The sequence below is a fragment of the Peromyscus californicus genome, unplaced genomic scaffold (assembly GCF_007827085.1).
Source record: "Peromyscus californicus insignis strain IS unplaced genomic scaffold, ASM782708v3 Scaffold_22__1_contigs__length_63687245, whole genome shotgun sequence".
NCBI classification, from domain to species: Eukaryota; Metazoa; Chordata; class Mammalia; order Rodentia; family Cricetidae; genus Peromyscus; species Peromyscus californicus.
The window spans coordinates 15,015,461-15,027,403 of NW_026294525.1; the positions used below are offsets into that span (position 1 = coordinate 15,015,461).

At 45.7% G+C, this 11,943-nt stretch overlaps 1 protein-coding gene across 2 annotated transcripts in view; it reads right to left on the reverse strand.

The window, feature by feature from the left end:
* The window catches only part of Esr1 (estrogen receptor 1), a 259,201-nt gene extending 251,071 nt beyond the window's left edge, over positions 1 to 8,130 (reverse strand). Inside the window, exons 1-2 of one of the 2 annotated variants that reach the window (XM_052750952.1) lie at positions 7,922 to 8,130; positions 5,425 to 5,968 (exon numbers count right to left, since the gene is read on the reverse strand). In XM_052750952.1, the coding sequence (XP_052606912.1) occupies positions 5,425 to 5,897 (473 nt within the window). In that variant the 5' untranslated portion in view covers positions 5,898 to 5,968; positions 7,922 to 8,130. Of the gene's footprint in view, positions 1 to 5,424; positions 5,969 to 6,183; positions 6,638 to 7,921 lie in introns of those variants that run through there. The other variant, XM_052750953.1, reaches the window with a different exon arrangement.
* Positions 8,131 to 11,943: the final 3,813 nt, after the last annotated feature.

Here is an 11,943-nt window from a genome sequence, read left to right on the forward strand (position 1 = left end):
CTTTATTAAGACGAAGTGAGCTTTCACGGTGTTTCTATGGGTAATGCACAGCAACTCCAAAAACCAGAAAATTACAGGGAAAAAGATGACTGAGACCAGTAGGGAAAAGTTTGGAGAACAAACACATAACAGCATTTGTCCTTTTAAAAATTCAAAGGATGGGGAATCTATATTTGTTTGTGGTTTGAGGAAGTCTGACATTTCCACCTAGCAGTTATAGGCACTTAGTAGGATTACAATATCAACTTGGTTGATAATATCATTGGAATTTTCTGATTCTTAAATTATAGCCAAATAATCAAAATAAATCAAAGGTATTAGAAGACTTAGGTGTCTGTCTAGGATAAACATCCCCATGCTACACAGTATGCAGAAAACACTGCCTACCCCAACAGAACCCAGTACTGCTCCTGTTATCATCATCATCATCATCATCTTCATCATCATCATCATAGTCATCGTCGTCGTCGTCGTCATCATCCATCACCACCAGTACCATCACCACCAGTACCATCATCACCACCATCTTCCACACTTTCATCACAGATCACCACTGCGCCACCATATTGATTATAAATGGTAACCACAACCTGATTTTTCAGACCAACTTACTTGAAATCACTACTTTATTAAACTACATAAAATTCTGTTAGTTGGGACCCAAACAATTATCTTTCTAACCATCACATTTTAATGAAATATAGATAAGTCAACATCATTTTTAACACTGTTGATTAAGGCAAATGTATTCCTGGAATTCCTAATAATAGTCTCCAGGCACAGAACACAGCAATTATGCTTTTTACTTCCCTATCCTGAGACCAAGCATACAGGTGCCCCCCTCCTTAACCTCCAGATCGCTTGAGCACTCAGGAGTAAGACGGCAGGCTGAAGAGGGAACTCTTCAAAACAAAATCATCCATCAGCTCACTGCAAGAGCTGAACCCATAAAATAAAACTCCTTAAGAACTTGGATGAACTGCCGCCGGCTCTTGGTGAAATTCCACATGCTTTCACTCTGTTCGGGGTGTGCGCAAACTGCTGTACTTTTTGGATGTGTCTAGAATCTCTCTGGGAGAGTGCATTTTGATTCTAAACATGTATAACCATCCCACATTTTCCCTTCCTGAATAAGTGAACTGACACTCAACATTAAAATGAAAAACTGATTTGCTTCTTTCTCGCCATCCATCCACAGTCTCCTGCGGCGGGGGGGGGGGGGGGGGGGGGGGGGGGCACTCTATACACTGCTCTCTCAAACGAGACTTTCCCAAATCACACTAAAAGAATTGCTGCCATCACGGGGAAGACAGAAGAGGGTTCATTTTGTGTACTGTGTGGAGTTGGTAAAAAAACATGATTCAGATCTGTGAAATTCCTGATACGAAACTTTCCGCATACCACTTGGATGTTCTACAAAGGTACCTATAACCCACATGTTCCTTATGATGAGCAGAGAGCAAACAAATGTCATGTAGTAATAAAGATTTCATTTAGATTCGGGCTTGCAGGAAAAAAGATTTCATGTTGCCGTCACTCCCCATTTGTAACGAAACTCCTAGCCGCTCAGATCTGTGCTTTCCTCTTGCTCTAGTGTACACAAACATACCGACAGATAGTCAGATGTGGGTAAAGTAATAAAAAAAAAAATGCCTAATGCTGTGCAGACATCACACTGCCTTCGCGTGCACAGTCTCATACAGAAAAGCACTATGTTCTCGTCATCCTGGAAAGGCTGGCATCCTTCACCATCTCCCTGCTGTCCGCTACCCCTTGCCTTCTACGTTTTTAAAGGATAAGAAATCAAATACGCTCAACCTGAATTTTCTCAAATTATGAACGTCGCAGCATATATTTATGAATATATATTCGTAAAAGGTAAACAACAAAAAACTGTGGAGTTGGAGTCAAGTCAACAGAAACAGAAGTTTGGAATAAGTGGCAGTCCCCATAAGAGCTCTCTTCGAGGCGGGGCCGGTGAAAGAGAAAAATGGGCTCAGAGGGGCAATGCCATCTAGATCCAAGCATACACTCCTTCCAGAGTACGTGGCGCTATTCTTAGACCGATTTGACATGTCAAGTAGTCGGCGACAATTTAAATGATTAAAGCATGTAGGAGACGAAAGAAAAAGAGTAGCCAGATCATTCAAATGCATGGGAGGAATCATCGGAAACTGGAACATTAGTCCCTCAACTCTCTCCCTGGACCTTCTCAAAGTTGAGAAGTAGTCTTCGGTAATCACCACAGACAAACTAGTTCATCAAACTCTACAGACATCAGTATCCAAATTATCACGGCACTGGCCGATGTGGAAGGTTTGCACGTGTGTTTGTTAAGTTTTGTTTTGTTTTAGTAGAAAAGTGGGTTAGAAATACTGACTAATTAAACTAAAATTAAAATGTTCAGGCAGCATTAAACACCTATGTTAAATTTTTAAAATTACGGCCAAGATAATTGTTTCGTCTTTAACTTTCTTTGAAATTCTCAAAGTTGGCTAAAATCTAAAGAAGAATTCTGGATAAAATGACTCCATGAAATTTTCAGTAAGTTACAGCCTATGAAACCACAGCTTGTCTGTTATGAACGTATCGCATCTCAGTAGCAAGTTAGCTTGGCCGGGGACAGCACTTCTTACTTTATTACAAGCCCCAAGCAATTCTACCTGCTATTTCTCTTTGTATCTAAATATGGCTGCACAGCATGGCCAATGGAAAAGGTAGCGACAGCATGTAGATGCTGAATAATTCAAACTTCACCCAAACTTCCTGAACATCCCTGTGGTCCACTGAGACATGCAGATGCAGAACTCACAAAGCAGCCCCATTCCACCATCAGAAATAATAAACCTTAGCCTGACTGGCCCACAGACACCAAGGCAACGCATATGGGGAAAAAAAAAAAAAAGATGGACAATTTTTTTTGGTTTGTATAAACCTACAGCCACATGCCCAAATGGTTTATTTTCTCCTGAATACATTTTAAGGCCAGTATCTCCCAAACTTCTTTAACCTCAACCCACAGTAAGAAGTGTTTCACTAGTCTAGGACCCATAGACAAAGAAAGTGAAGCCCGTTCTAACCGCGTTGTCCTGCGCTCTAAGACACTCAGATCTTTCAGGTTTTGTTCCATTTTCAAAACTTAGACCTGGTAAACTGACTTCATCATGTACTGAGTCATGAGAAGCAATTTGTAAAAACTCAGCGTTCAGCCCCCAAACTATTGAGAACTACTTAGGAAAAGTAAAGATTTTTTTTAAAGGCTCTGTTCAACTGTTTTCTTTCTTCTTTCTTTTAATCCAGAATTATTCAAAAAAGAAAATCTCAGAAAGAAAAAAACTATCATAAAGCATCTATTGAAACACTTGCATAGACTTTTCCCTAATTAATAAGAGGCAGAATTCAAACAAAATAGCAAAGGTGGTATAGGAAATAAGCCGAATAAGAAAATCATCCTAAAACTACATTTCCACCCAGAATTCCACCTATGTGCAATATTTTTTAAGCTTTACTTTTAAGAATCCCTTGTCATTTTGTGTTTTTTTTAAGTATCTGAATATTATTTGGAGTACAAGTTTAAGATGGGGTATTTTATAGTAAGATTCTTTGCCCCAGAGATGATGGGCAGTGTTGAATAAAATGTGATCCTTCTTTATTTTCCCATGCTCACTTTGCAATTATTAGCAAGGCAGTAAATAACCCGCCAAGGAGCAGCCTCATTAGTCCCCATTGAAATTCAGTGGCATTAATTTGCAATAAAAGAACTGAAAATTAAATGGAAAAGAAAATACTTTCGGGACTCCACCACAAGGTTAGAGATTCACATTCTACCAATACTGTCCTTAACATCAAGGAATTTTGAAAGTATGAATTAGACTTAATCGATGTACTTTGTTCCTCAGGCTTAGAGGGGGAAAAAAAAGTCGAGAGAATAAATTCTTTTTCTCTTCCATCTTAACCCTGAATTAAAGCACATTAGATGAATTTGAACCCAGCAATTTTTTTAAAAGTTTTGTTCACTGTTTATCCTGAATGTAAAAACTGGGCCTGGACTCATTTCAGTATCTGATGCCTTGGTTCCCTGAGTGAGTGGGCTGAAGATGAGCTTGGATACACCAAGAAATCACCCTTCAATATCCCCCTCTGCGGCCAATCTGCACCTTAGTCCTGTTTCTTCTGCTATAAATACATCTGGAAACAGAACACTGAGCAAAAAATGGTCCACGGCTTGTAATGCAGAAGGTCTGGGCAAAGGCAGGAGCCAACTGCCTGGAGCCATCCTACAGTGACTTTGATTCGGCAGCATGTGGGCACCTGAAGACTCCGTACCTGGCCCATGTGTTACTGTCCCCTAGGCAACTCTTCAGGTAGGTGTTTACCAGAACCACCCAGCTAAGCCTTCTGCAGGCCAACGGGGGCAAGGCAGAAATGAGAGGAAAGGGACATCAAAATAATTAATAATAATAATAATTAATAATAATAATCTCTTAGGAGAAACTAAAACTGAGGACACAAAACAATAGTCACTTAGGTCACGGAGAGTCTGTGTCCTGGATTGCCCTGTGTCCCGGACTGCCCCAGCTTCTTGCACAGTGCCTGCCTGAGGGGCAGGACGGAGCTAACCCGCGTGCCACTCCAGGGCATTCTCTGCCTGCTGGGCTGAACATGCAGCTTAGCTGAAGGGGGATTACTGCACTGTTGCTTCTATGTGGCATGTTCTAAACACACAGGACACCTATAAATTCCCAGCTGTCAGAAGTCATATGCCAGTAATCTGCTCGAACTCGAACTCGGCCAGATATCAAGACTTGTTGAGACCCATTCAACTCCCAAACTCCCAGACCAGCTCCTTTGAGCAATCTGAACTCAATCCAGAGTCCCGGAATGGAGAAGAGAGGAAAAGAGAGCTACCTAAAACTTCATCTTCTCCAATATACCTTACATGTTTCCAGTCCAAAACTCTAGGTGAAAGAACACTGAACCCGACCCACTGAAACATTTTTTTAAAATAATGACTAAAAAATCTCCCCTGAGCTTCACTAACCCCATACACCTCCACCTTTAAATAATAAAGGGGATCCTTGTACTGACCACCTGGGGTTTACTCGCTTTGGGGTATTCTCCCCCGTAAATAACTTCTCTGGACTGCTTTCCAATGCTTGGGTAGTTAGGAAACACGGGCCCTTTGGATCCGCCCCTCCCACAGACAGCTGTGGGTGGAGAATTTTGTTGCTGTTGCTGCTGGTGGTGGTGGTATTGTTTTGGGGCTGCCAAAGGAGAAAAGGCGGGCTCCGCAAAGAATCCTTCCCGACTTCCTCGAAGGGTGGGAGGGGGGCGATCTGTGGCCCGCGAGGTTCCCCCCTCTCGCGCTCCCTCCCCGGGCCAGACCTGGCTGACACAGAGGCCCACCCGACGTGGCGTGGGTACCTGTAGAAGGCGGGAGGGCCGGCGTCGCGCACGGTGGCGGCGTAGGCGTTAGGCTCATTCTCCAGGTAGTAGGGCACCTGCTGGCCGTGCGGGTGCAGGAAGGGCGACAACTGTGGCGGCGGCGGGTGCAGTAGCATCAGCGGGCTGGGCGACACGCTGTTGAGCTGGGGGAAAGCCCCCAGGCTGTTGGCACCAAAGGCGGCAGCCTCGGACCCGGGGCCATAGGCGATGCCCGACTGGCCGTAGACCGGCGCTGAGGCAGCAGCGGCGGCGGCGGCGGCGGCGTTGAACTCGTAGGCGGCGCCCTCGGGGTAGTTGAACACGGCGGGCTTGCTGCTGTCCACGTACACCTCGCCCAGGGCCCTCTCCAGGGGCATCTTGAGCTGCTGGCGGTTAAGGGGCTCCAGCTCGTTCCCTTGGATCTGGTGCAGCAAGGCCATTCCCGAAGCTTTGGTGTGGAGGGTCATGGTCATGGTCAGGGGCGGCCGGCGAGGTGCAGACAGGCTCCCTGCGCACGCAGAGCGCTCAGCAGCGGACGGGCCACCTGGAAAAAAAAAAAAGAGAGAGCAGAGCCGGCGGTGAGAGGCGACGCAGCTCAGGTCCCTCTGGGCACGAGCGCTGGCCCCAGCCCTGGCCCCTTCCCAGGGGCAGAGCGATCCTGCAGAGCCCAGGTGGCCCAACTCCAGCGAGCGCACCCCGCCACTCCCGGGTTCTCTTAACTTTACATACTGGTCTTCCCTGCTCTTAGACATCGCAAACCTGCTGGAAGCTGCCGACCGGGGGCTGCTGCTTTCAGGCACCGCTGGAAACATCACACCGCGCGCACACCCAAAGAACCGCTTCCCTGAACTTAACTTTCCTGGTCTTCGCTGCTGGATTTCGCTGCAAGGGGTGTGGGGGAGCTAAGGGATCTCCAGCAGCCGCGCCCCCCACCCCCAACCCCAGGAAGACTAGGGTTGCAACAAATGCAGACTAAGCCACAGGCCGCTTTTTTCCTGATTCCTTTTTTGCCTGTGCGCCGGTGCCAGGCTCCAATCTGTCTCTGTTTGTCTCTTTCTGTTTGGTTCGGTGTTCTTGTTGGCTGGGAAGGACGTAGCGTATGCATAGAATGACCCAGGGAGGACGTAACTGTATCTGTAACTGAGATATGGCAATAGGATGGCGTATGTGGTTGCATATGCAGCCAGCCACAGACAGCTATATTTAGCATTGGCGGACACAGATAGGAGGCTTCTAGGGCCAGGAGAGCGGAGATGGAGCATGTATAGGAAGATCTTCACTTGGAGTCAAGAGAAAATTGCTAGCCTTCAGCTTCCAACATCTGAAAAAAGAAAAAAGCGCTCCCCAAGGGGTCCTTTCCAGCACAGCCATCGCAGGTTCGCCCAGCTTGGCTTTTCTGTTTTTGTTGGACCCCAATACCAAATTTGCTTCCTTTTGAAATTCTCATGCAGATACGATTCAGAAAAACCTTCAGTTAGGCGCACATGGGTGTCCCTGCCTTCCACAGGTTATGCAACCAAAACTTGAGAAAACTGAACGTGGACTGAGACGTTTTCCCATAAAATATCACCTGGGCTCCTTAACCAAAGCTCCGGCAATTAGATAACCCTGTCTGTCTAACCAGAAACTTTGGAAAGACTCCCCTGTCTTTCAGCTCTTGAATTCTACAAATGGACCCTCTGGGCTCACTTGGGGTAAGGCACATGGAATCAAATATTCTAATGATAAAGAGGTAACAAGTTTATAATCCAGTATTGAATTAAATTCTGATTGTACATGTATATATATATATATATACACACACACACCTGTTAATGTAACAAAAGATATAAATTTATACTTTTTTTAAATAAACTGCCTTTGCCCCAACCTGATAGCCCCTAAAATAACAATTAGCATTTGACTTTAATTGCTATCCCACATACCCCCTAAAGAGTACCTGATACATGCAAATGTCAAGGTTGCCGTTACTAATAGTAACACTTTAAAAATATTCTCTACCAAGTACACTTTATCTAATTCTTAGAAAAACAGATCATTGTGGATGATACACAGCTAAGCTGATTTAAATCCAAAGACAAAGTTAAGTTTAGCATCCCCTAAGTACAGGTGACAGTAAAGAAAGGGTTAAACACACATTAGGTGAATCGCAGATATTTCTCTTTATGGCCAGCAACCATTACTTTCTAGAGCAATCTTTTTACAGATGATTTAGTTTCCGTAAACCACACTTTCAATTTTCAAATGCCTTTTTAAAACACATGCAAAAGCAAGCATTTCCTGAGGCTCTTTAAAAATCTGAGCCTGCCAAATTATATACAAATGGCACAAAGAATCCTACAAGTCCAGAAAGGGGGGAAAAGGAGCCGAACAGATTCCCCCGATAGAAAAATAGCACAGCCTCCTTTCCGGCTGGGATACAGACAGTAGGCAGAAAGGTAAGTTGCTTTCTCAAAATGCTCAAGCTACAGAGAGAGAAATCACAAAACCATCCTACCCTGCTGGTTCAAGAGCGCCTTTCCAGAAATGTTCCATGGGTTTGTAGAGGTGAGGGCCGAGACAGTTAAGAAGGAAGGAAGGAACGTGCTCCGATGATCGAATGCCTCGGTGTATGATCAAGGCAGAGCGTGTGTGGATGTGTTTGTATGTGGAGTGGCAGGGACTCTCGGGAAGCAGCCAGTAGGCAGGGCACTTGGCAGCCCCTCCCGGCAGACGCGGCAGCTGGGCTTCTGCACAACGCTGGGTGAATGGCAGTGGGGAGTAGGGGAGAGTTCTGTCTGCTGAGGGACAGCAGTAGCACAGCTAGACTCTGCGTCAGCGTTCCTAGAAGAAACTCCAGCCCCCTTTGCTCCCTACCTGCGGAGCCAGAAGCGTCCCGTGCTTTCTGCTATAGAGAGTGAGACAGGGCTGGCTATAAATCACAGGTCCACAGATAAACTGGAATAGCAGTTGAAGTGTGTGGAGATCAAGTTTACAAACTATGCCGGGGGAAGGGAGGTGTCTTCCTAAACAATGCAATTAAACAAGAAAAGCCTTCTGGGATACATTTGGATCAAATGCCCTAGCCCCACTTCACCTCTGGATGAGATGCTCAATGGCCATGCTACCAGGGGCATAAGGAGGTCAGACTTTGCAATAAATATTTTGGCATTCCAGGGATATGTGTCCAACTGAAATGCAACACTCCCCCACCTCATTAACCAAACCCATGAGCCTCTCCACCCAGAGACCACTGACTGCTGTCTATAAACACATCCCCAAAAAAAGATATTTTAATCTTAGAGCTGAGAACGAAAAGCAGCTTTGCTTTAAACTGATCACAAGTTGGTTGTAGACAGAGGTCTTTTCCAGCAGCACTTTCAAATAGATGCACCTGGTTCTCAGCTCTTCTCTCCACCACAGTACAGTGCAGAGTAGTAAGGTACCCTGCCTATGCCCTCACCCTGGGTCCCAGGACTCAGGAGGTCTAGTGAAGTCTCTGTTGCCAGACATTAGTCACCACCTTAGGTATTAAGTGACTAATCACAATGCCAGGAGTGGCCAGTCTCTGGCACTAGGACCCTAGGCAGTTACCAAGAGATTTATGAGTGGCCCTTGAACCAGTACAAAGAAAGTAATAGAGAGAAAAAAGACTAATGATATCATGCTTCAACTATACATTTTTTTTGTTTGTTTTTGGAAAGACTAAAGGTCATAATATCAGAACATAGACAAGTTCCCTCAACAATCTGCAATGACCATAAATATCTAATATAAATATTGTGGTGTGAGTAGTAAGCATTCACTCAGCATATGGGAAGCCCGGGGTTTGAATTCCCGCACTGCACAGATTAACAAGCAAGTAAGTATTGAGAAGAAAAGTTGTTAACCCTTCGTTGATGATAATGTTGAATCCTGGTGACGGTGGCACCTCCTGTAGGTCAACCGTGGACAACCATTCACCAAGTCACTCCAAAACAAAAATATGCAAGAAAGGAGGGAGAAAGAATAGAAAACAAGAGAGTCAAGGGAAGACGGAATTAAAAAGAGAAAAAGTGGGTGGGGGTAGAGACCTGCAAAGGAAGGGTAAGACAGCAGCTGTCATCTCAGGGACTTTGGTTGTGGAGAAGTTTATGATCCCAGTTAGCCTGAGATAACCCAAGAAAGACATTTCCAGGAATAGCTTTCAGACTCCTCTTGGTCAACTCTGTCTCTCAGTCTCCCAGGACCAGGGAGGGGGGAAGCATGGCAAACTATGCTGGTTGTCCTCTGGTGCTCTAGCCAACGATTTTCTCTTGGACTCTCACCTCTCTTCTCTCTTGACTCCCACACTGAGTGTATGGTACTGCTGTGGTCTCGTGGCATGCCCAGGTGAAGGAGAGAGCGTGAGCTTCTCTTGCTCTCCTGCCCAGGGCGATCTCCAGATGTCATCGCCAGTGGTCTCCTAGCTAATGCACGCACCCACCTTCATTCTCTCCCCACCTCAACACAGTGCTCCCTTCAGTGTCTCTGGACACAGCATCACTGGCTTCCCTCTGGTCCCCCACATTTAAACATCACCATTTCCTCTAGGGTCTGACACTCTTTTGCCTTCTGTAGCTAGCCAAGAAGCAATTCCTGAGCCTGTAGCTTTGTGCTCTCTCCCTTCCCATTGCGTTCCGGGCCCCCTTTCGGTTGCCTCTTACCTCCCAAGGACAGCTCCTTCTGCCTCTTTCCTCCTCTACCTCTTCCCTGATCCTGGCCTCCCTCTCCTTTCCTGACCTTTTGTTGCTGCAGGTTCTACCTTATCCAAACTCAGCTCCACCATCATCCCAAACCCCAGCTTCTTTAAGAGCCAAGGCCTTCCTCTCTCCTAGACCTGTCCTTTCTAGTCTATCACCTCCAACAGGTAGCCTGGGCCACAGTCAGATGAAAATCCCTTGTTCAAAAGACCTCCCCAAAGATTGTCTTCATTTTTTTTTTTCTTAGAATATCCACTTTCCTGGCTTGGCAGAAAACACATACGCCTTCTTGAGGTTTGGCCCAAGCGCATCCTCATGGTCATCCTCTGTGCCTTCCCTCCTCTGAGCCCTCCCTCCTCTGAGCCCTCCCTCCTCTGAGCCCTCCCTCCTCTGAGCCCTCCCTCCTCTGAGCCCTCCCTCCTCTGAGCCCTCCCTCCTCTGAGCCCTCCCTCCTCTGAGCCCTCCCTCCTCTGAGCCCTCCCTCCTCTGAGCCCTCCCTCCTCTGAGCCCTCCCTCCTCTGTGCCCTCCCTCCTCTGAGCCTTCCCTCCTCTGAGCCCTCCCTCCTCTGAGCCTCCTCCCTCCTCTGAGCCTCTGTTGTCCTTCCCAGTCATCTATCACCTTCCTCCCCGAACTGAAGTCATTTTTATCACCTCAGCCCACAGAGGAACAGCTCAAACACAAGGTCTGACTCTGAGAACTTAAAGACATAGCATCTTGTCTGGCCACTGTTCAGTCGCCAAATAGGGGCTAATTTCCTATCTAGATACTTCAAGTGACAAAGTAACATCCCATCTGTCTGAATGCCCATTTCTGACAACTAACTTTCCATATGACCACGACCATCCAGCACTTTCCAAACTGGTTTGTTTGTTTGTTTGTTTGTTTGTTTGTTTTTATGTTTTTGCTGGGATGTTCATCTTCCTATCTTCACAGCAACTGGAGCTATAAAAATTCAAACTTCAAATCCATCTAATCCTGAGGCATAAGCTGGCAGTCCTCAGCATCATGATTCACCAGAGAGCTTTCCATTTCAGTTCTTAACCAGACAGGACTAGGAGCAGACATGGCTTCCTCTCCAGCCCCATTGAAGGCTTTTTACATTTACAAAAACATTATCCTTCTACAAAAACATGAAAGAAATAAAGTGGGGATGTAGCTCTATGATCGCTTGTGCTACTAACATGGTCCCTGCACTGAGATGGGAAGGCTTTAGCTCCGTTTGGATTGAACATTACCCTAATTATAAATAGTGTGTGTGTGTGTGTGTGTGTGTGTGTGTGTGTGTGTGTGTGTGTGTGTTCTTTCCTTCCCTTTTGTCCTTTGTTTCCTTTCTTTTCTTTTTAAGACAAAGTCTCAGTCTGAAGCCCAGGCTGTCCTGGAACTCACTATGTAGCCCAGGATGGCTCCAAACCCATAATGATCCTCCCGACTCAGCCTCCAGGGCACTGGAATCACAGGAATGAATGAACATGCCAGCTAAAAACTTGTCCTTGAGTCCTGATTTGATACTGTTTTCCTCTAAAGCAGAAGTATAAGGAGTTGGCTTCTAAAGGGCTCCTCTTTTTAAAGATAATTTGGACATAGATTTTTTTTTAATTGCCTCCCAGACTTTGACCTTAGAGCTTTGTTTTTTGAAGCAAAATCCATGTACAATGTCATGCACATATATTAAGTATACAGCCTGACAAACACGGCTAGATTTGACCATAACAACCATGTCAATCAAACTATAGACCATTTGACTGTTCCAGTCAACCCAGAGAGCCCCTTAATACCTATTGTAACCAATCCCCTGCTTTTCAGGCTGATTTGTTTCCA